The following is a 25,523-nucleotide window of genomic DNA, read 5'->3' on the forward strand; positions in this document are numbered from 1 at the left end:
GTGAGGTCTCAACTGATACCAAAAGATTGGGATCATTCCCTGCATACTTTCAGACCACAATGCTTTGAAACTGGAACTTGATCACAAGAGGAAATTTGGAAAGAATTCAAATACACGGAGGTTAAAGAATCAAACCAGGGAATTAAAGCACAATCTTAAAAACCTCATAGAAACAAACGAAAACGGAAACACAACTGCTCAAAACATCTGGGATGCAGCAAAGGTCATCGAAGTATATATATGGGAAGAGGGAAGTATATAGCAATACAAGCCTTTCTCAAGAAACGAGAAAGGTCCTAAGTACACAACCTAACCCTACACCTAAAGGAGCTGGAAAAGAACAGAAGATTAAAGCCTAAAACCAGCAGGAGAAGAGAATTCCTAAAGATCAGAGCAGAAATCAATGAAATAGAAACCAAAGGAACAGTAGAACAGATCAATGAAATCAGGAGCTGGTTCTCTGACAGAATTAATGAGATCGATAAACCGCTGGCCAGACTTTTCAAGAAGAGAACGGACCCAAAGAAATAAGATCGTGAATGAAAGAAGACAGATCACGACCAGCACCAGAGAAATACAAACAACTATAAGAACACATTCTGAACAACTACATGCCAACAAACTAGGCAATCTGGAAGAAATGGATCCCTTCCTATCAAAACTGAAACGGGAAGACACAGAAAACTTGAACAGACCCATAACCAGCAAGGAAATGGAAGCAGTCATCAAAAATCTGCCAACAAACAAGAGTCCAGGACCGGGTGGCTTCCCAGGAGAACTCCACCACACATTCCAGGAAGAATTCACCTATTCTTCTGAAGCAGTTTATAAGCAATAGAAATGGAAGGGAAACTTTCCAACTTTCTCTGTGAGGCCAGCATTACCCTGATCCCCAAACCAGACCAAGACCCCACCCAAAAGGAGAATTACAGTCCAATATCCCTGATGAACATGGATGCCAAAATTCTCACCAAGACCCTAGCTGGGAGGATTCAACAATACATTAAAGGATTATTCACCATGTCCAAGTGGGATTTATGCCTGGGCTGTGAGGGTCATTCAACATCTGCAGATGAATCAATGTGATACACTACAGTAATCAAAGAAAGGACAAGAACCACAGGATCCTCTTAGCAGATGGCAGAAAAAGCACTTGACAAAGCGCAGCATCCTTTCTTGGTCAATACCCTTCGCAGTGCAGGGAGGAAGGGAACACATCTCAAAATCATAAAAGCCATCTATGATAAGCCCACACCCAGTCTCATTCTTAATGGGGAAAAACTGAGAGCTTTGCCGCTAAGGTCAGGAACACGACAGGGAGGTCCACTCTCACCCGTGTTGTTCGACATAGCCTCAGCAATTAGACAACAAAAAGAAATAAAAAGCCATCTGAATCAAGAAAGAAGCCAAACCCTCACTTTTCGCAGAGGACATGATATCGTATGTGGAAAACCCCAAAGACTCCACCCCAACATTGCTAGGACTCATAGAGGAATTGCGCAAAGCAGCAGGATATGAAATCCATGCACAGTAATCAGTTGCATTTCTATACACTAACAATGAGACGGAAGAAAGAGAAACTGAGGAGTCCATTCCATGTACCGTTGCACCAAACTCCATAAGATACCTCGGAATAAACCTATGCAAAGAGACAAGGGATCTGCAGACGATAGGACATTCTGGAAAGAAATTGAGAAAGACATAAAGAACTGACATCATTCCATGTTTGTGGTTGAAGAACAAATATTGTTAAAATGTCTATGCTAGCTCGAGCAATCTCTACATTCAATGCAATCTCTATCAAAATACTACCAACTTCTTTTCTTCTCTTTTTTTTTTTAAAAAGAGTTTTAATTTATTTATTCATTAGAAACACACACACACACACACACACACACACACACACAGAGGCAGAGACACAGGTAGAGGGAGAAGCAGGCTCCATGCAGGGAGCCCAACGTGGCACTCGATCCCAGGTCTCCAGGATCACGCCCTGGGCTGAAGGCAGTGCTATACCGCTGAGCCACCTGGGCTGCCCCCAACTTCTTTTCACACAGCTGGAGTAAATAATACTAAAATTTGTTTGGAACCATAGAAGACCCCGAAGAGCCAAAGGTATGTTGAAAAAGGTAGCCAAAGCTGGTGGCATTACAAGCCGGTCTTCAAGCTCTATTGCAAAGCTGTGATCAACAGGACAGTATGGTCCTGGCACAAAAGCAGGCATGTCAATCAATGGACCAGAAGACAAAACCCAGAAGTGGACCTGGACCCTCAACTCTATGGTCCACTCATCTTCAACAATACTCAAAAGAATATCTAATGGAGAGAAAACAGTCTCTTCAACAAATGGCGTGGGAAAATCAGACCACCACATGTAGAAGAATAAAACTGGACCATTTTCTTACACCATATACAAAAATAGACTCACAATGGATGAAACACCCAAAGGTGAGACAGGAATCCATCAAAATCCTAGAGGAGAACACAGCCAGCAACCTCTGTGACCTCGGCTGCCGCAACTTCTTGCTAGACATGTCACCAGATGCCAAAATGACCTACTGGGACTTCATCAAGATAAAATGCTTTTGCACAGCAAGGAAACAGTTGACAAAACCAAAAGACAACTGACAGGATGGGAGAAGGTATTTGCAAATGCCTTATCAGATAAAAGGCTGGTATGCAAAGTCTATAAAGAGCTAATCAAAGTCAACACCCAAAGAAAGATAATCCAATGAAGAAGTGGGCAGAAGAAATGAAAGGACATGTCTCCAAAGAAGACATACAGATGGCCAGCAGACATAGGAAAACATGCTCAACATCAGTTGGCATCAGAGAAACACAAGTCAAAATCACATTGAGTTTTTCCCCCTCACGCCTTTCATGATGGCTAAAATTATCAAGTCTGAAAATGACAGATGTTGGCGGGAATGCAGAGAAAGGGGGATCCTCTTATGATGTTGGTGGGAATGCAACCTGGTGCACCCACTCTGGAAATCAGTACCAGAGTTCCTCAAAGAGTTGAAAAAGGAGCTACCTATGTAAAACCCAGCAATTGCACTAGAAGGTATGAATCCCAAAGATCATTTTGGTCGGCATCCAAAGGGGCACCTGCACCTGTATGTTTATAGCAGTAATATCCTCAATAGCCAAACTAGGAGATACAATGTTCTTTGAAAGAGGTATGTATAAAGAAGACATGATATAGATATAAATAATCATATTTATTTATTAGATAGAGAGCGAGGGAGGGGGAGAGAGAACAGAATATTACTCAGCCAATAAACAGTGAAATCTTGGGACCCCTGGGTGGCTCAGTGGCTGAGAGTTGGCCTTTGGCTCAGGGCATGATCCCGGGATCGAGTTCCACATCGGGCCCTCTGCATTGAGCCTGCTTCTCCTCCCTCTTGCCTAGGTCTCTGCCTCTCTATCTCTCACTGTGTGTGTGTGTGTGTGTGTGTGTGTGTGCGCGCGTGTGCGCACGCGTGCCCCTCATGAATAAATAAATAATATTTATAAAAAAGAAAAATGAAATCTTGCCATTTGCAATGATGTGATGGAACCAGAGGGGATAATGTTAAGCAAAATATGTCAATTGGAGAAAGAAAATTATCATATGATTTCACGCATATGTGGAATTTAAGAAACAAAACAGAGTAGCATAGGGGAAGGGAAGGAAAAGTAAAACAAGACGAAATCAGAAAGGGACACAAACCATAAGTCACTCAATACTAGAAAACAAACTGGGTTGCTGGAGGAGAAGGGATTGTGGGGGATGGGGTAACTGGCTGATGAGGATTAAGGAGGGCACGTGGTGGCATGAGCACTGGGTGTTGCATAAGAGTGATGAATCACTGAACTCGACCTCTGAAACTAATATTACACTATAAGTTAATTTGAATTTCAAGTAAATAATATAAATAAAAAGAAATACATGCGAAACCAAGGTAACTTTTAATGTTATTACATAATGACACAGATACATTTATAGAGATTAGGATATCTGCTCTAAGAAAAGAACACTATTAAAAGGAAAGATTACCTAAGAACAAAGATATCTTGCAGACATAATTCAAGGTGGACAATGAAAAGCGCAGTTGACAACATATGTCAAAGGCATTGTTGTTATTATTTAAGGAATCACTGAAGAGTAAATGTAGTATTTTGGCAAGAATTTCTATTTAGGTTTTTATAAAGTACAATTACAGGTAAATTAGCTAATTAATGGTTAAAGTTATGTGAAATATTAGTCTTACCCAGTATTCTCTTTTTCTAATTCCTCATTTTTCTTCGCTTCTTGATCCAACCTGAACGGCAAAGACTGTTTCAACTCCATACATTTCTTTAGGTTTTCCTTTTCATCACCACACTTTGGAAACAATTTTTTAAGAACATTAGTTTCAAAAATCGAAAGACTCCTTCTTCTTTTATAAAATGCTATTTCTCATGAATCCATGAGTAATATGTGTTTAGACAGGTTTATAAAATACATATAAAATGTAGATTATGAGCCAAATGTCAATGACAAGAAATCTCAAAAATAAGGATGTTTGTTAAAACAGCTTCAACTGAGTATATTTTCATCATTTTTGTTTCTAGAATTTAAATTGCCAAAATTTATGGGAAATACAGAGGGTTTTAATCCACATTAATACAAGCATTAATGAAAAAAATCTTTAAAGTGGCTATACTTACATTTGAGTTTCTAGAGATGTCCTAGAAGCAGTCTCACCAACATCTTAAGATACTCTGGGTTTTGTGAGATCACACCTTATTAAGATAGTCTGAAAAATTCCCATACTGTCCCCATTATAATTTTGATGATCATCTGACTTTAGGATGAGATACTCTCCTTCTCTGCAAGATTTCAATTTCTTCTTTTCTATTAACCACTTTTCTCTCTAAATAAAATTTAAGCCTCCCAATATTATATAAAAACGTTTCCTTACTCTTGCAGCATTTTCGATCATCTTGCTTTTCCCCTTTCACTGGACTCGAACATTCTTTAATGTGTCATCTCAGCCACAGATTCATTGTTTCATCGCTTTTTTTTACACTAAAATCTGACTTTCAATCCTGGAATTCCACTAAAAAATTTTGACGATCACCAAGGATCTTTTTTTTTTTTTTTTTACAAGTCCCGATCCTGCTTTATTTCTCAGCAGCAGCTGAAAACAATGACCACATCTTTCCTCTGCTCTTCTAATCCCATTTCATTTCTAAATGACAGCAAACGCTGACATTCAGTCCTTGGACCCTTGCTATTCCTCTTTTTCACATCCTCTCAGAGTTCTCCAAATCCCAAGGCTTCAAAACCAGATGCTCTACATTTTCAGCCTTGACCCGTTTACTGAGGTCATGTATATGCTTCCATCTTCCTTCTAGTTCCTCACAGACAATATTTTTAACCACACATTCAGTACCTGTTACCTGACGTGCATTACCTTTCTAGTTAGCTAATCTGTTATTTTTATATTTTTTAATTTATGTATTTGAGAGAGAGAGCACGAGTGGGGAGAGGAGCAGAGACAGAGGGAGAAGCAGACTCCCTGCTGCGGAGGGAGCCTGATGCAGGAGTCGATTCTGGGACCCTGAGATGATGACCTGAGGCGAAGGTAGACGTTTAACCCACTAAGCCACACAGGCACCTCACACAGCTAATCTTGTACATTTTATCTTGACTCTTTTTGGTATTACTTTGAGTGTATTATTTTTTAAAGATTTTATTTATTCATTTATTTATTCATGAGAGGTACAGAGGGTGGGGGGGGGGGGAGAGGCAGAGAGAGAGAAAGGCAAAGCGACAGGTAGAGGGAGAAGCAGGCTCCATGCAGGGAGCCTCATGGAGGATTCAATCCCAGGACTCCAGGATCATGCCCTGAGCTGAAGGCAGACGCTTAATGCAAGAGCCACCCGGGCGTCCCAAGTGTATTATTTTTTAATCTCGGGGGGTGGGGGGGCACCCTTACCCTCAGGATGCTGACCACTGTACTTTGTCTTGCTTTTCTTTTATAATGCAAAAGTTCTTCCCAAGGGTTGGATTATGGATGGTTTGCCTTTGTTTCCTTTTGAGTACTTTCCTATTCCATAGAGATGTGAACTTACAGAAGTCTTCTTCTAAGTCCTTTTCAGACACACACTTGACTATTTTGTTCAGAGGCTTAAGTCAGCTAGAGCTAACTCTCCTTCCCAATCCAGATTTCTTCACCTCAAAATGGTGTCCATGAAATATCTTACACAGACGTAGTCTCTGTCCTGGGGATTCATGAGGTGAGAACCTTCTAGAGAAATTAGGGCTATGAACTAAGTTGCTGGAAAGCTATTTAAGTTTTTATTTTATAGGGTAAGCTTAAAGTGGCTAATAATTTTATACCATAACCCTAATTCATCTCTGTAGGAATCTACAGAATATCTATGGATATTCTTACAAACTCTGTAATATGTGATGGCTTCCCTAATAGATTCCTGTGTGATATTGTAGGGGGACAACTCATGGCACTCTCAGTCAGCGATAAGACTCCTTATCAACATGTTGTCAAGTTAACTGCATGAAAAGTACAGTAAAACAACTTGAGCAGTTTTATATGAAGTCAGGAAAAAAAGTTTTTTTCGATGTTTCTTTGGCCACAGAAAGGACCAGTCAACAGAATGTGCTAGTTCCCCAGATAGGTATGATTGTTTAATGAAATTTGCATGTACCTAACTTTTGTCACTGAAAGAAACTAGTTGTAGGTCCATCTACCTCATAGTTCCAACTTAGAAGTCCCAAAGCAATCTTCTCATCTTAAATCATTGGTAGCCACTCCTACAAAGGACGGTATGAATGGCACGATAATCCTGTACTGCTTGTAAATGGTTATATAGTTTTCACTACCCATCAATAAACTGGAGTCCTGGATTGCACATTAATCTTTTCTGAGATTGGACTGTTAAATCTCTGAAAGTATGATTAACTCAAGGTAATAGAAAAACATTCGTTTCTGAACTTGCAATGAATGCTACGAGCACTAGGTTACTCTATAAGGCCCTGACAGAGCAGTCATTTCTACTTTTTCACTGGCATCTCTTTTTCTTTACAAAATCCAACAAGGAGAAAACTACATCCCTTTGAGAAAAATGTTTGCATAATTACCTAGTAGTCATTCTACTTTTTTCTAAGATTGTATTTATTTATTTATGAGACACACACACACACACACACACACACACACACACACACAGGCAGAGACACATGCAGAGGAGGAGCAGGCTCCATGCAGGGAGCCCCATGTGAGACTCAATCAGGGGACTGCAGGATCATGCCCTGGGCCCAAGGCAGGCACCAAACCACTGAGCCACCCAGGGATCCCCCTCGTAGTCATTCTTAACGAAGACAACACATTACCAATTTGTAATTACAAATCACTACAAATTATTAGTAAAGTAATTCATTCTCAAAATCTCAGTGAAGGGTTTAGATTACAAGAGAAAGTCAGCATTCAAGATCAAATTATTACTCAAAGTTTGGGGAATTTTAAACATATTGAAAAATATTAGCAGGGATTCAGACATTAGTATACCAATATTACCAACAACAGCTAAGAGGTAGAAAAACCCAAATGATCATTGACAGATACACAAAATGTGATATATATAAAATAGTGCTTTGCTTAGGCTATCACAATCCTTTTTATTAAAATCTTACTACAAAAATGATTAATTTATGCATTCAGTCAACTTTATCTATAAAGAGGAATTATACCAAGAGTAGTTAAATAGCAACCATATGAATATAATAAATATTTTTATGAGTGAGAATTTTCATATTATCCAAAATGTTCCTATACAGTACTACTAGAGATATAAAAATTCCTTCTTCTTAGGACAGAAATTAAGAGACTGACTTACCGAACTTGAACGTAACGGGTCTTTCTGAAGCTGTTCAATTTGGCCTGCTTGCTCCTTGATTGTAACTTTTAACGTGGCATTTTCAACTTCAATCCTAAAATGCATATTTTAAAATATTTATTCTCAGACACAAATTTTAACCATACCACATAATTTCTAATCAAACATCTAAAGGTCTTGCATAAATTCTTAAAAATTTAAAAAGTAGATTTGGCAACTGTGCCATTTTTCTGGTTGTGTTTTGGGGTTAATGTACAAAATTTAAAGATCGTAAGCAAAAATTATGCATTTCAAAATCCCACAAAGCTGATATTTTTACCCAGCTAAACAATGATGTATTTATCATAATGGATATATTTCTCATACTATACTACTTATCTGCTTTATAAATACTCAAGTTATTTTCTGTGCTGCTTTCAATTGTACTGTTGCAGAACGCCTGGGTGACTCAGTGGTTGAGCGTCTCCCTTTGGATCAAGGCATGATTCTGGAGTCCCAGAATCGAGTTCTGCATCAGGCTTCCTGTAGAGAGGCTGCTTCTCCCTCTGCCTATGTCTCTGCCTCTCTCTGTGTCTCTCACGAATAAATAAAATCTTAAAAAAAATTGTACTTTTTCTGGTGATCTCCCGACTTCTCAGTACATCTTAAAATCTTTGCATGTTGATCCTCTACTTCTTGTACCTAAAATGGAAAAGGAATACTTTTAACTACTGACAATCTAGTACAAAACCACCACCATCTGTTTTTGTAAATACAATGTCACTGGACACAGCCACATTTTCCTCTACATACTGATTTAAGGCTACCCCAGAATTATACTGTTACAATAGTGACCTATGACTTGCAAAGTCCAAAATATTTACAATCCCCTGACAGAAAAGCTTTCTGACCACTGTTCTAGTATTAAAAAAACAACATTCTAACGTTTTTAAATTATATTTTATCAGGTACACATACAAATTTACATATTGTTCAAAGGAGGAAAAACGGGAAATTACCTTATGGTAAACTTTTCTAGTTTTCTATTCCAAGCACCACATCAATTATAATTTTAAATATTCACATTTACAAATCACCATGGGCATTCCAGTGATTATACAAGTCAACATGCTGCTTTCAGGGACAATCAGATATTTCAAGTAACAGCTTCAGAGGCAGGATCTCTGTAGGAACCAGAATGCCTGGATCTGAATTCCCAACTCCCCTGGGCATTAGCTGTTTGACCTTGAAAAATTACTTCAAATTTCTGAGTCTCAGTTTCTTCATGTGTAAAATGAAGTTAATAATAGTATCTACCTCACTGTGATAGCCGGAAGTTTAAATTAGGGAATATACATAAACTACTTAGAAGAGTATGTGGCATATACCAAATTCTAAGTGTCTGCAATTAGAATTATTATTGTTGCTGTGTTTTATGTTCTAATGATATTTGATATTTTAGGCAGACGGCAGGCCAATGGAAGTGATCTCTTATACAAGTTATATTGAAACCATTCTTCATACCACTGAAAGCGGTAGCAAATGGGGAGCATAAGGCCCAGGATATAGCCTCAGGACTTCAAAACACTTTCACTACAGGTGCCTCAGTGTCTCAGTCAGTTAGGCATCTGCTGTGGGCTCAGATCATGATTTTGGGGTCCTGGGATTGAGACCCCCAATATCAGGTTCCCTGCTCAGCAGGGAGCCTGCTTCTCCCTTTCTCTCTGCCCCTCCCCCTGCTTGTGCACTCATGTTCTTTCTCCTCTCCTCTCCTCTCCTCTCCTCTCCTCTCCTCTCCTCTCCTCTCCTCTCCTCTCCTCTCTCGCAAATAAAATATTAAAAGAAGGGATGCCTGGGTGGCTCAGCGGTTGGGCATCTGCCTTTGGCTCAGGGCTTGATCCTAGAGTCCTGGGATCAAGTCCTGCATCAGGCTTCCTGCATGGAGCCTACTTCTCTCTCTGCTCATGTCTCTGCCTCTCTCTCTGTCTCTCATGAGTAAATAAACAAAAGTTAAAAAAATTTTTTTTTAAATCTTAAGAAAAAAGTTTCACAAATTCCACTAGCCAATGGTACTTTCCTCCACTTATGATAATTTTAATTTACCTCCTCTCTATACTACTCAGTGGACAATGCTCATGGACTACAGTGCAAACAGTAACTCCTACACTGAGTGATAACTTACATGACCATCAGAGGCAAGGTAAAGCCACTGACGTGGAAATAATGGACTCTTGCTAAACCAATGTTCCCAAATCATTTCACGTTCATATTGTTCATCTTAGCAACTGTTTTTGTTAGAGGGCTTTAGCAAGCACTCTGATGAGTAGAGATTAAGTAAGGCTCTGTGGTGTGGCATATCAGAAAAGCTGCCCCCAGGGGCACCTGGCTGGCTCAGTTAAAAGAACATCCAGCTGTTAACCTTCAGGTCCTGTTCAAGCCCCACAATAGACGTAATGATTATATAAATAAATAAACTTAAAAAAAAAATTAAAAACCTGTCCTCAGAGCTTTATAATTGGTAAAGAGCTGGAACTCTGTAAATCTCAGTTCTGGTTGCACAATGAAGGCAGGCATATTTAGACTGTTTTGCCATAATCAGAAAAACCAGCATCCGATTGAACACTTTGCCCGATCAGCTTAAATGCTTTCAGTTTTACACTTAACTGCTTAAAATACATTTAGAATACAGCTTTGTTATGTCAATGTGTTTCAATCAGAAATTACTGCTATGGTACAAAGTACTTAATTTTATCCTAAAAACTGTTAAGATATTCTCAAATTTATGCAAGGATAGGTACCATACACATAAAGTATATTCCCTCTTAGATACATTTGTACATAGGAAGACAGAATTATCGCTCATGAAAAAAATAAAAACAATGTAAAATAAAGGACTAAACTGGTCTGCAAAGACCAGAGGATACGGGTGAAGAAAGGAAGTTCAGGGGGACTTAGAATAATCAGAGAAAGCCTCATGGAGAATGAGAGACAATGAGCCAGGTCTCAATAGTGTAGGATTAGGCAAGAGGAAGGGAAACTAAAAAGAAAGGGTAGAATGAGTAAAAAAAAAAAAAAAAAAAAAAAAAAGGCTGAGAGATGGTAAAATCACCCCAATTAACTTAAAGGATAAAATCTGATGGCAGGGAAATACAAACAGATGTCCAGACAACAACTAAATCAATGTACACAGCAGCATTATTATGGGCCACAAAGTGGAAATAACCCGAAGGTGCATTAAATGATGAATGAAAAGGGCTTTAGCCCACAATGGAGGGCTGTCTGACCAGAAAAAGAAATGAAGCACTGACATATGCTAGAACACAGGTGAACCCTGGAAACAGGAAGTGAAAGAAGCGAGTCACAAAGGACCACACACTGTGTGACTCCCTTTATATGAAACATTCACAATAGGCAACTCTATGGAGACTAGAAGTCGATTCCTGGTTGCTGGAGATCAGGGGCAACAGCTAAGGGTTTTTTTTCAGGGTGATAAAAATGTTCTATCTGATGGCAGTGATAGTTGCAAAACCCTATAAATAGATTCAGCGACAACTACACATGTTAAATGGGTCAACTGTACGGTAGGTGTATTTATAGCTCAATAAACCTTTTAAAAAGAGCCAATGGCAGGGCCTAGATTATTTTCTTAATTCTCTCTTTTGGCTGTATATACATCATCTGAATATTTCCATGCATTTTTAATATATAAGAATTAAAAATGGGGCAGCCCCAGTGGCGCAGCGGTTTGGCACCGCCTGCTGTCCGGGGTGTGATCCTGGGGACCCGGGATTGAGTCCCACGTCCGGCTGCCTGCATGGAGCCTGCTTCTCCCTCTGCCTGTGTCTCTGCCTCTCTCTCTCTGAATAAATAAATAAATAAATCTTTAAAAAATATTAAAAATGTAAATATTTTATAATATTTATAAATAAATATATAAAAGGAAAAGAAAATAAAGGAAACGCCTCAGTTCCACTAGTCGTAACCTTTCTTTACAAGTTTTCCTGAAATCAGTACAGAGTCTATATCCATCAATAAAAGTGAGGATGAGAAATAAGACAATTTTCTGAAACATTCTACTAAACCGTATCTTCTGATTTTATCTAACTCACCTCATCATGGTAATAGAGATCTCATTAAAAAACATTGTTTAGAGCATTTGGGTGGCTCAGCTGGTTGAAGCGTCCAACTCATGATTTCAGCTCAGGTCATGATCTCATTGGTGGTGGGATTAAGCTGGCATGGGGCTGGGCTCTGTACTCAGCAGGGAATCTCCTGGAAATTCTCTCTCTCTCCCTGTGCCCCTCCCCCTACTCATGAGTGTGCATGGACATGCATTCTCTCTCTGTCTCTCAAATAAATAAATAAATCTTTAAATAAAATTGTATAGCAGGAAAAAATCCCTCCATTTCTGTGAATGGGTAAATGCTATAAGAAAAAACATGTAACACAGATGGCAGAATGAAAAGTCAGAATTTAATAAATAGGTGCATGATGAAGACACTAAAATTATGATAAATTGAAATGCAAATACAAAAGAAAGTGGTCCATGGAAATCAGCATCCTAAAACACTTTGTATTATTTAACCAGCTACAGATGAACTGTTGACATGTTATATGTAATACATACCTGACTTTTGATTTGATTGCCTGTTTTCTTTAAATCCTGTATCTCATCTTCTAACTTAGTATAATAATGTGGTAACTCCAATGAAGCCTGTGACATTGATTGCTCTTTTAGGGTATTGGAAAGTTCTTGTTGTTCTCTCATAACGACCTAAGAAGACCTTCTGTTACTGATTTTAGAAATCATCCTATTATTATGTTAATAATATAGAATTCTAACGTATGTACTTTACCACCACATACATCAACTCACCTTTTTTTTTAAATTTATTTTTTATTGGTGTTCAATTTACTAACATACAGAATAACCCCCAGTGCCCGTCACCCATTCACTCCCACCCCCCGCCCTCCTCCCCTTCTACCACTCCTAGTTGGTTTCCCAGAGTTAGCAGTCTTTACGTTCTGTCTCCCTTTCTGATATTTCCCACACATTTCTTCTCCCTTCCCTTATATTCCCTTTCACTATTATTTATATTCCCCAAATGAATGAGAACATATAATGTTTGTCCTTCTCCGACTGACTTATTTCACTCAGCATAATACCCTCCAGTTCCACCCACGTTGAAGCAAATGGTGGGTATTTGTCATTTCTAATAGCTCAACTCACCTTCTATTCCTAGAATGTACACACTGCTGTTAACTGAATTCACTTAAAGACACAAAAAGTGTTATCCTCCTGCCTAGTCAGTATTATGTTACTTAGATAATTATTTCAGCCCCACTCTCCATTCCTTGTTGATGAATTTGCAAAGCTTCCCAGCCTGCTGAAGTCTCAAAAAGAAATGGGTATTATACAGGTGAGACTAGCAGTGGTAAATTCTACATTAATGAAACGTTTTCTCTCTTTTTTTTTTATTAGAGGCTAAAATTAACTTCCAAGTTCTTCACATACTCAATCCTCTGCTCAAATCCTTCCAATAGGTTACTATCTCAGAACAAAAGTGAAGTCATACTAATGGCCCTCAAGCCCCCTAGATAACCTGGCTTCTGCCTCCCTCCTGGCCTCAGAGCTCCTAGAGCTCTCTCCCCTGTTCATGCTCACTCCACTCCTGCTATACAAGAATCCTGCAACCCCTCCCTCAGTAGCCTGAAAATGGAGATCCAGTGCCAAATTAATAAATCACAAAGGTACAATTCTATTGGAAAATTTTAATCCCAAATGGTAGTTACTTGAGTTTTGAAATGAGCAAATTATTTGAAAAATGCTTAAATTATAAACTGTAGTGGGAAGATGAAATCAAACACAGTTTTGCTAAGTCACCAGTTATCCCAAATTATGATTTAGTGAAAAGTAGATGCCTTCAAAGAGTTAAAAGGTCACAAGAATAGATGATTTGAGACTAAACATTTAAATTTGCATAAATAAAAATAAAAGTATGCTAACTGAAAATGTTTAAAAAGCGATCAAAAAAAAAAAAAGTACTGAGATACAGCACCTACACTTCAGTTCATGTGACAAATCTGGAGTTAGTTGTCAAGTTAATCCACTTATTTGAACCTCAATGTCAAAACACTCAGGTATGAGCATTTCCACTTATCTGTTCATCATGGTATTAAAATGTCGTGACAAGAATTAAAATTATTTTAGTAGTATTAACAATAAATTATTAATATCAGACTCCTTTAACAATGTATAACTTAATCTCTTGAGGTTTCTCATAGATGACGCAGCATTTTCATTCAAATTAAAGCACCTCTCAGGTCTAATTTTTATTTGCTGGATAAAAGTTATGCTGATAGTGTCTATTTTTTTTTTTATATTCAACTAGATTCAAAATTGACCCATAATCATTCAGGTCGTGATCTCGGGGTCATGAAGTGGAGCTCTGCACTGGGCATAGAGCCCACTTTGGATTCTTTCTCCCTCTCCATCTGCATCTGCCCCACTCCCACTTAGTTGCAGGTGCACTCTTTCTCTTCAAAAAAAAAAAAAAAAAAAAAAAAAAACCAAACCAAAACAAAAAACAGTACTAATAAGCCATAACCAAACATTACTTTGAATTTTCTAGCAGGAAGCTTGAAAAATATTTGTCTTTCTGAATACTTACTTCTCTTCCCTCTTTCTCTTTTTTATACGTATATCTTCTTTCTATTAAATGTTCCCACTCATCGATGAACTCCGTATCTCCTTGCTGGATAAGACCTTGGTTTTCAAGTTCAGCTTGAAGATTTCTTACAGTAACATGAACCTGGTCTTCGAGATCAATTCTAGTCTTTTCTTTACACTCCACTCTGCTGTAGCCATCATCTAGTTGCTCTCGGAGCAACGTATTTTCACTTTGTGGTTGAGATAATCTCTCTTCTAAGGATTCATGCTTTCCCATGTATTTATTCACTTTATCTTGTTCATTTTGAGATTTCTGCTCAATTTCCATCTTCTGGTCCTGTGTTTGTTTTAGGTTTCTTTGTACATGTTCTAAAGCCAAAGTCTTTTCTCTGAGAGCATCTCTTTTATACTGGAGCTCAATTTCTAGGGTATTGAATTTACTTTTGGCTTCAGAAAATTGCTGAGAAAGCACCTCATTGTTATCTTTTAGGTTAGACATCTCAAAGTTCATTTTGCCCTGTAAATGACACCACTCATCTTTTGTTCTCTGGAAAGCAAGTTCTAGGTCTCTTTTTGATGCCTGACTTTGATCATGATCCTGTACAGCTGTAGTGAGTCTAGCTCGGTATGACTGAAGTTTTGCTTCCGGTCTTTCTCTGTTTAGCTTTTCATTCTGCAGTTTAGAGTTCAGCATGGTATTCTCAGTTGTCACAACATTCAGCTGCCCACTAGATTGGAATACTGTATTTGTTAATGTTACCCCATTCAATTTTATGACGATTTGAAGACTGTCATTCTTTTCTTTTTCAATTTCAGTGTCTTCACAATATTTCTTTTCCTTTTCCTGCTTCTGATTCCTTATTGTGTCTATTTCCAGTCTTAGCGTGGCAATTTCATCTTGCAATCTGCGGTTTTCATGTAACAGACCTTTTTCTTTTTCATGAGGAGGAGAAACCTAAGTAAAACAAGAGTCTTTTAGCTGGAACTCAATAAAATGACATTATCATGATTTTCTCTGAAATCAAAGAATATCCTATGTTTATACAAAGAAGAGGTTGCAGTTAAGTGGATATCCAACTGGAAAAACACAAAGTTGGATCCAAGCCCAAATCTTTTATACAAGCATAAATTCCCCAAAGTTCAAAAATTTAATTGAAAACAATGAATGCATGAAAGGAAAAAGAAATCATGACAAAATCCTAAGAATCTCAGAATTGGAAAGGTCTTTCTCTGGTTTACAACAAACGCAGAAGGCCTGAAAGAAAAGACTAATACATCCGACTACACTAAAATGCAGTTTACAGTCTCATATCTAATACAGTCCACAGGAAAACCCTTAGCTCTGCATACATTTGGACAGATTCAATTTCCTAACCTTACTTTGTCCTGAGAATATTCCATACACATTCTACTTTTCTAACATTTCTATACTCAGTTATAAGAATTGTATCTACTGATAACTAATAAATCTAGGCATTGTACTACAAACATGTCTGCATACATTAATTATCTCTTTCAGTTATCACAATTCCAGAATGGAGAGATTAAAAATACTAAGTGAGCTGCAGGACATTCCCCAGGTCTTTGTACCCACTACCACTGTTCTGGCACCAAACTGCAGCTACTTCTCTAGTGTGAATCTTAAATACAAAAGAAGCCTTGTATTTCAGGAGTGGCTGGGGTGGCTCAGTCAGTTAAGCCTCCGCCTTCGGCTAGGGTCATGGTCCCCGGGTCCTGGGAGCAAGTCCCGTGTCGGGCTGCCTGCTCCGCAGAAAGCCTGCTTTTCCCTCTCCCTCTGCCTCCACCCGCCCTGCTTGTGTTCTCTCTGTCAAATGAATCCATAAAGTCTTTTAAAAAGAAAAAATAAAGCCTTCTATTTCAAAATACCAATACTAACTAAGGTAAAATTTATGTAGCTCCTAGAAAAATCATGAGATTATCTGTGGCTGCAACTAATTTTATTTCCTCTTCAGATGATTAAAATGGAAATGCAAAAAAGGGGAAAATACACTGAGCTATTTTATTAAGAACAAAAAGCTTATCAATAAATTATGAGTAAGTATATACTACAGCATATGATTATTTCAAAAGCTCCTTGTAATGAAATCGGATACTACTTGGAGCAAATTGTTACTCTTCTCTAAAGTAGGAGACTAACATCTAAGTAAGGTCTTTGAACAGACTACGCTTTTCCTCCTGTTCATCAGTGGAAGTGTGAAACTAACCTCTCTATGAATATAGAGGTGGTGAAGGAATTGCCAAAAACTAAAACATATGTTGTTAGTATCAAGAGTTTTGTGCTTATGGAAAGCTCAGAAATTCCATACTATTTTCCAAAATAATAAAAACTTCTCCTTCAGATAAGGACATTATGAATGTCACTATTTGACCCCTGCAGACAAATGCATTTAAATTAACGAATAAACTAAAAACGACACTCCCCCCTACACAGACCCATATGTGTATGTATGTATGTATGTGTATATATATACACACTCACACATAGATATGTATTCTTTTAAAATCCTCTGTACTTTCCATAATGTACAGGGCTGGTTTTTTAGAAATATACACATACATGGAGAAAAATAATAATTCCAAAAAATAAAATATACATACGTACAAATACATACACACATGTACTTCAAAATAATTAAAGAAAATACCTCAGAATTCATTTTAGAATGAGACATTTCTATCTCATTTCATTTGCAAAGGTGATTGTTTAGAATTCCATCTTGGGCGGGACGGAGGCAAGGTGAGGGAGGAGTAGGGATCCTCAAACACCTGGAGGAGTAGGGATCCTCAAGCACCTGGCCCCACCAACTTACCTAGATAACTTTCAAATCATCCAGAACACCTATGAATTTGACCTGAGATTGATTGATTGATGATTGATTTTTATTTATTTTTTTACTGGAGTTCGATTTCCCAACATATGGTATAACACCACCCAGTGCTCATCCCGTCAAGTGCCCCCCTCCCCACCAAGTGCCCGACCTGAGATTTAAAGAGAGAACAGTCAGAACGCTACAGAGAGAAGGGTTTTTGCTTCTAACGAGGTAGGAAGGCGGAAAAGAACTAAAAACTAAAAAAGAATCAAGTGGGGAGGGGCACCGGAAGAGCCGGCTAAGGCCTGCGGGGAAAGCCTCCCGGGCGGGAAAGCCCAGCCCTGGAGAAGCAGGAGCTTTAAATGGAAAGGCGCTCAGCAGGGAAGTCAGGCAGGATTGGGGGGTGGGGGGAACCTCCAGGTCCCAGGGTCACTGACAGAGCCAGGATCCTGCGCTCCCCCCCGGGGACAGGCCGAGGCCGGGCAGGACCCAGGACAGCGAGGACGCTCCTGCCCCGGCACCCCGACCTGTGCAGATCGGTGCCCCCCGCCCCGGGAGCATCCAGGCCCCGGCGGATTGGGAGATGGTGGGAGTCACTGCGAGGGGCCGCCCTCCAGGGCCAGGGAGACCTGGCTGCCACCGGTGTTGTTGTCCCTCCTGGTGTCACCCTGTGCCTGGGAGAGCCGGGGTGCCAGGGGACACGGGCCTCACGGGAAGTCGGCTCCCCCTGACCCTGCACCCAGCAGGGGGCGGGGCAGCTCCCCCAGGTGCACACACCTGAGAATCGGCACAGCCCGCCCCTCCCCCAGAAGACCAGCTGGAAGGACAGGGGAAGAGCAAGTTCCTGACCCAGCAGTGCTGGAAAGCTCCAGGGGAAGTCGAGGGATCTACAATATCTAGAACTAGAGGGTACCCCTCTTTTACCCCCCTTTTTTCCAGTACAATTCATTTTTATTTCAGACTGTAAGTTTCCAATTTTCTTTCTCTTTTCCCACCTTAACTACAATATTTTGACACCTCTTCGTTTTTAAGTTTCTTCCTTTTTGACTCTCATATTTTTACAATTACACGTCTTAGATATATTTTCCACTTCTAGATTCCCTTCAACATACTCAACTTAATTTTGGGAGCTAGGCGAGATAGGTTTTTGTGTGTGTGTGTGCTTTTTTGTTTTCTCTACCTCCTTTTGTTCTACAATGGCACAATACCTTCTAAAACAGGACCAGCATGCACCCAGAACCAAGTGGTATACCCTGCTGGTTCATTCTGTGAGACTATATTCTCTCTTCATTCCCATTCTGCCCCCCGTTTTATCTCATTTATGTTTTGGGGAACAATGTTGGGGCTCTCTACAAGTATTTCTGGTTTGTAGAAATTTGGGACTCAGTATCTTCTAACATACAGAACTTAATACACTCAGGAACAAGAGGATCACCCCCCAGGGACCCCTCAGGTAGACTACATTCTCCCTCCACTACAACTTCCTCACCACCATGTCCCAGTCCCCCCGACATTTTATTTTTCTTCTTCTTTTTTTCTTTTTCCCCTCTTTACCTTTCCTTTTTTCCCCCTCTTTTCTTTTTTTTTCTTCCTTGGCATTCTTGGCATTCTATTTTCTACTACTTTGTTTTAAAATTTGTTTTTCACTTTAGTGGTCGTTTTGTGTTATTTTGTTCTTCCCTTCATTTTCAATTTCATGTCATGGACCTCGTCAGAATCATCTAAGGATAAGAAACCTTGGGTGGCTCAGTGGTTTAGTGCCTGCCTGCCTTCAGCTCAGGGCATGATCCTGGAGTCCCAGGATCAAGTCCCACATCAGGCTCCCTGCATGGAGCCTGCTTCTCCCTCTGCCTGTGTCTCTGCCCCTCTCTCTGGGTCTCTCCTGAATAAATAAACGAAATGTTTAAAAAAATAATCACCTAAGGTGAAATTTACTTAGATTGTGGTTGATATTCTAGACTCAGCCCGTTCATACAGCTACTCTGCAGGGAGCAAAATGACTAGAAGGAAGATCTCACCACAAAAGAAAGATCAGAAACAGTACTCTCTTCCACAGAGTTACAGAATTTGAATTACAATTTGATGTCAGAGAGCCAATTCAGAAGCACAATTATAAAGCTAGTGGTGGCTCTGTAAAAAGGCATAGAGTATTAAAGAAACTTCATGACTGCAGAATTTTGATCTAATTTGTCCAAAATTAAAAATTAATTAAATGCGATGCAATTCCAAACTGAAGGTAGGTCCTAACAATGAGGGTTAATGAGTTAGGAGAAAGAGTGAGTGCCACAGAAGACAAGTTGATGGCAAAGAGGAAAGCTGAAGAGAAAACAGAAAAACAATTAAAAGACCATGAGGAAAGGTTAAGGGAAATAACTGAGAGCCTCAGAAGGAAAAAACGCATGATTGCGGTTCCACAGGAGGTCGAGAGGGCCAGAGGGCCAGAAAGGATATTTGAACAAATCATACCTGTGAACTTCCCTAATTTGGGGAGGGAAAAAGGCATTCAGGTCCAGAAGATAGAGAGGTCCCCCACCAAGGGGGGGGGGGGGGGGAAGAAAGTCCTTAAAACAGCGAGAGACAAGAGATTTCTCACTTATATGGGGAGAAATATTAGATTAACAGCAGACCTCTCCACAGATATCTGGCAGGCCAGACACAGCTGGCAGGAAATATTCAGGGTTCTACATGAGAAGAACATGTAGCCAAGAATACTCTATCCAGCGAGCCTTTCATTCAGAATAGGATAAAGAGCTTCTAAGATAGGCAGAAGCTGAAAGAATATGTGACCACCAAACCAGCTCTGCAAGTAATATTAATGAGGACCCTGTAAAAGAAAGAGGAAGCCCAAAGAAATAATCCACAAAAACAGGGACTGAATAGGCATTACAATGATAGTAAATTAATATCTTTCAATAGGTGCTCTGAATGTGAATGGGCTAAATGATCCCATCAAAAGACGCAGGGTTTCAGACTGGATAAAAAAATCAAGACCCATCTATTTGCTGTCTACAAGAGACTCATTTTAGACAGAAGGACACCTACAGCCTGAAAATAAAAGGTTGGAGAACCACTTACCATTCAAATGGTCTTCAAAAGAAAGCAGGGGTAGCCATCCTTATATCAGATAAATTAAAGATTATCCCAAAGACTATAGTAAGAGATGAAGAGGGACACTATATCATACTTGAAGGGTCTATCCAACAAGGAGATCTAACAATCACGAATATTTGTGCTTCTAATGTGGGAGCTGCCAAGTATATCAGTGAATTAATAACCAAAGTAGAGGCATACTTAGATAATAATACACTAGTAGTAGGAGACTTAAACATGGCACGTTCTGCAAATGACAGATCTTCTAAGCACAACACCTCCAAAGAAACAAGAGCTTTAAACGATACACTGCACCACATGGATTTCACAGATATTTACAGAACTTTACATCCAAACGCACCTGAATACACAGTCTTCTCAAGTACACACGGAACTCTCTCAGAATAGACCACCCGATACCAAAACACTGGGATTGTCCCCTGCATATTTTCAGACCACGATGCTTTGAAACTAGAACTCAATCACAAGAAGAAATTTGGAAGAAACTCAGACAGGTGGAGGAGAAAGAGCATCCTGCTGAAAGATGAATGGGTCAACCAGAAAATTAGAGAAGAAATAAAAAGATTCATGGAAACTAATGAAAATGAAGATACAACCATTCAAAATCCTTGGGATACAGCCAAAGCAATCCTAAGCGGGAAATACATCGCAATACAAGCATCCCTCAAAAGATTGGGATAAAACCTCAAAGACACAAGCTAACCTTGCACCTAAAGGAATTGGAGAAAGAACAGTAAATAAAACCTACACCAAGCAGAAGAACAGAGAGAGTGAAGATTTGAGCAGAACTCAATGAAATAAAGACCAGAAGAACTGTGGAACAGATCAACAAAACCAGGAGTGGGTTCTTTGAAAGAAAGAATAAGATACAGAAACCATTAGCCAGCCTTATAAAAAACAAAGGAGAAAAGACTCTAATTAATAAAATCACGAATGAAAAAGGAGAGATCACCACCAATACCAAGGAAAACCTAACCAAAGAAATAAAGGATTTATACCCTAACAACTACAAAACACTTCTGAAAGAAATCCAGGAAGACACAAAGAGATGGAAAAATATTCCATGCTCATGGATTGGAAGAATTAATATTGTCAAAATGTCTATGCTAACCCAGGGCGATTTACACATTCAATGCATTCCTATCCACATACCATGGACTTTCTTCACTTTCTTCAGAGAGCTGGAATAAATAACCTTAAGATTTGTGTGGAATCAGAAAAAAACCCAAAACAGGGGAATATTGAAAAAGAAAACCAGAGCTGGGGGCATCACAATGCTGGATTTCAAGTTGTATTCAAAGCTGTGATCATCAAGACAGTGTGGTACTGGCACAAAAACAGACACACAGATCAATAGAACAGAATAGAGAATCAATAAGTGGGCCCTCAACTCTATAGTCAAGTTATATTCGACAAAGCAGGAAAGACTATCCACTGCAAAAAGGACACTCTCTTCAATAAATGGTGCTGGGAAAATTGGACAGCCACGTGCAGAAGAATGAGACTAGACCATTCTCTTGCACCATACACAAAGATAAACTCAAAATGGATGAAAGATCTAAATGTGAGACAGGAATCCATCAGAATCCTAGAGGAGAACACAGGCAACAGCCTTTGTGAACTCGGCCACTTCAACTCCTTGCAAGATACATCTATGAAGGCAAGGGAAACAATAGCAATAATAAACCACTGGGACCTCATCAAGATAAAAACCTTCTGCACAGCAAAACAAACAGTCAACAAAACTAAAAGATAACCTACAGAATGGGAAAAGTTATTTGCAAATGACATATCAGATAAAGGGCTAGTATCCAAGATCTATAAAGAACTTAGTAAACTCAACAGCAAAGAAACAATCCAATCATGAAACGGGCAAAAGACACGAGCAGACATTTCACCAAAAAAGACATACAAATAGCCAACGAGCACATGAGAAAACGCTCCTCCACATCACTGGCCATCAGGGAAATACAAATCAAAACCACAATGAGATACCAGCTCACACCAGTGAGAATGGGGAAAATTAACAAGACAGGAAACAACAAATGTTGGAGAGGAGGTGGAGAAAGGGGAACACTCTTGCACTATTCGTGGGAATGTGAACTGGTACAGCCACTCTGGAAAACTGTGTGGAGGTTCCTCAGAGAGTTAAAAATAGAACTACCCTACGACCCAGCAATAGCACTACTCAGGATTTACCCCAAAGATAGAGATGCAGTGAAAAACCGAGACACCTGCACCCCAATGTTTACAGCAGCATTTTTCAGAATAGCCAGACTGTGGATGCAGCCTGAGTAGCCATCAAATGATGAATGGATATAGAAGATGTGGTCTATATATATAATGGAATATTACTCAGCCCCTAGAAATGACAAATAACCAGCATTTGCTTCAATGTGCATGGAACTGAGGGTACTATGCTGAGTGAAGTAAGTCAATCATAGATGGACAAACATCATATGGTTTCACTCTATGGGGAATATAAAAATACTGAAAAGGATTATAGAGGAAAGGAAAGAAAATCAGTGGGAAAAATTAGAGAGGGTGACAACACATGACAGACTCCTAACTCTGAGAAACGAACAAGGGATAGTGGAAGGGGAGGTGGGCGGGGAGACTGGGTGACAGGCACTGAGGGGGCATTTGACAGGTGAGCACTGGGTGTTATGCTATATGTTGGCAAATGGAACTCCAATAAAAAATATACGAAAAAAAAAAAGTATTCCATCATGTAATACTCTGGGCATTCTGTTCTCGAGAAAGTTGCCTCTGAACATCATTTTGCTCTTCTATAACCTAGAGACACATTTTCATTAGGATTTTGGATCCTATCGTTAAAAAAAAGTCAAAAGGCTTAAGAGAACTTAAAAAAATGTTCAAAGTAGTCTTTTTTATAACAAGGCTTTTCATCCTCAACGAGTAACTCAAATTTTAAATTAAATGACAGCAAAATGTGCCATAGAGTAAAAATACAAGTAGACATAGTATTGTGAAATAAAATTTCTGTATAAAACATTTAACTAGTTTCATCAGCATCTCAAGGAAATCTAGCTCATATTTCAACATTAAAAAATCCAAAACTGGGACACCTGGGGGCTCAGTGGGTTAAGTGTCTGACTCTTTTTACAGCTCAGGTCATGATCTCATGATCACGAGATTCAGCCCCAGGTGAGGCTCTGTGCTCAGACCAGAGTCTGCTGGAGATTCATTTCCCTCCCTCTCCCTCTACTACTTTCCCCCCAGCCCATGCTCTGTGTAAGAATAAATACAAGTCCATAAATCAATAAATCAATATCACATTTATCTCATTTTACCTTCCATCCCTTCATTCAAAATATATACATAGAGCATATGTGAGAGGCCAAGAATTCCAATAAGGTAGTAATTGTGGCTATAAATATCATGGTTGCTATTAGGTTAAAATGAAATGTTTAATCTATTTGAAGCCTAATAATATGTATTATATCAAAGGGATACTAGAAATAATATTGATGGAAATATACAATTACTGCCAAAAATTTACCTGACTCAAATTACTTTTTACACTCTTCAATTCCAAGTTTCCTCTTCTAAGATTAAGTTGTTGTTTCATTTCAACTTCTTTACTATGTTGCTCTTCTTTACTTCTTAATTGCTCCCTAATAATTATATAGAACATATCAGCACTTTTTTCTTTTGCTTTAAGGTCAATCTGCAAATGCATGTGTTCATTTTAAAATTTGTTTTGTCAGCAATAAAAATTTTATTTTATGATCTGGTTCCACATATGCTGGTACATTACCCAAATGAAATTTTTCTGTTCTCAATTTTTTTCCTTTCTAGGGCTCATGTTTTTAATTTATCACTTCAATCTCTTCAAAAAGAGACATAGTTTAAAAGAAGCAATGAGAAAGCATTTTGCAACTTAGTAAGTTTTACTCAGTAATAACTCTGGTAGATGTTATAAGGAAAGGAATTCTGAAATTATTCAGGAAAGTTAGAGTTGAAAATTATCATTTTTCCCCACAGAGTGATAATTACACTTCAATTAGGACAAATCATTTCATTACTAATTAAAAAGAGAAGTTGCTGTTTATCAACTTTATAAATTCACTAGAAATAAATTTTTATTTCACACAACATCACAGGTACCTCTAAAAATGATCTTCAGTGTAAGACAGCATCAGCAGATGTCGTTTACACAACATACACCTGCAGATGACTGTGATCCAGTACTAGACTAGGGAGTCTAATATCTATTGCCCATGCTTTTTATGTTTCTTATTCTGTATTATTCTCAATCTTGATTATTATGTATTTTATAAATCACTTGAAAACTCCTTTGAAAACACCACAGGCTCCATATTAATTAAGTAAAGAATAAAGAGTAAGATGTGCTTTCAGCATAGACTTTTGAATTAATTTTCTTTACATATGCAAGAAATGTTGAAAAAACTTAACCATGAATCATTTTTCCATTTGACTTTTTAACCCCTGCATATGTTAAGAATAAACAAAAGTGTAAAAATTTTTCTGTCTTGAGAAAAATTGGCCATTTCACACTCTGTTGGTGGGCATATAATATAAAATTTCCTGAGAACAATTTAAAAATATGGATCAGAGACCTCCACTAAATATTTTTATACGTTAACACAATGCTAACATTAAAGAATTTATTCCAATTAACCAAGAATGCAGAAACAGAATTAAATAAAAGACATTCCTTATAGTATTAATTAAAATATAGGAAAATGGAAAACAACCAAAATTCAATTTGTTAAATAATGAGGTTTACATATGATGGACTTCTACATGGTCATTAAAATTATGCTTTAGAATATACATTAAATTATTAGAAGTATTCACTGTTAAAAACTTGCTGTATTATTTCAAAGAATCTCACACTTCACATTTTTTTTTTTTATTATTGGAGTTCAATTTGCCAACATACAGCATATCACCCAGTGCTCACCCCGTCAAGTGCCCCCCTCAGGGCCCATCACCCAGTCACCCCAACCCTCCACTCACCTCCCTTTCCACCACACCTTGTTCGTTTCCCAGAGTTAGGT

The 25,523-nt window shown here is 38.7% G+C and overlaps 1 protein-coding gene across 10 annotated transcripts in view; it reads right to left on the minus strand.

Annotated features, from left to right (window-relative positions):
- Positions 1-25,523, minus strand: part of LOC140615870 (ankyrin repeat domain-containing protein 26-like) — a 185,417-nt gene that overhangs the window by 14,602 nt on the left and 145,292 nt on the right. For 8 of the 10 annotated variants that reach the window (XM_072795925.1, XM_072795926.1, XM_072795927.1 and 5 more), the window contains 6 exons: positions 23,999-24,113; positions 14,535-15,488; positions 12,491-12,637; positions 8,495-8,565; positions 7,885-7,978; positions 4,254-4,366 (listed from right to left, as the gene is read on the minus strand). In XM_072795925.1, coding sequence (XP_072652026.1) covers positions 4,254-4,366; positions 7,885-7,978; positions 8,495-8,565; positions 12,491-12,637; positions 14,535-15,488; positions 23,999-24,113 — 1,494 coding nt within the window. Of the gene's footprint in view, positions 1-4,253; positions 4,367-7,884; positions 7,979-8,494; positions 8,566-12,490; positions 12,657-14,534; positions 15,489-23,998; positions 24,114-25,523 lie in introns of those variants that run through there. The other 2 variants (XR_012016381.1, XM_072795933.1) reach the window with 2 other exon arrangements.

This window comes from Canis lupus, chromosome 24, assembly GCF_048164855.1.
Source record: "Canis lupus baileyi chromosome 24, mCanLup2.hap1, whole genome shotgun sequence".
Lineage (NCBI taxonomy): Eukaryota > Metazoa > Chordata > Mammalia > Carnivora > Canidae > Canis > Canis lupus.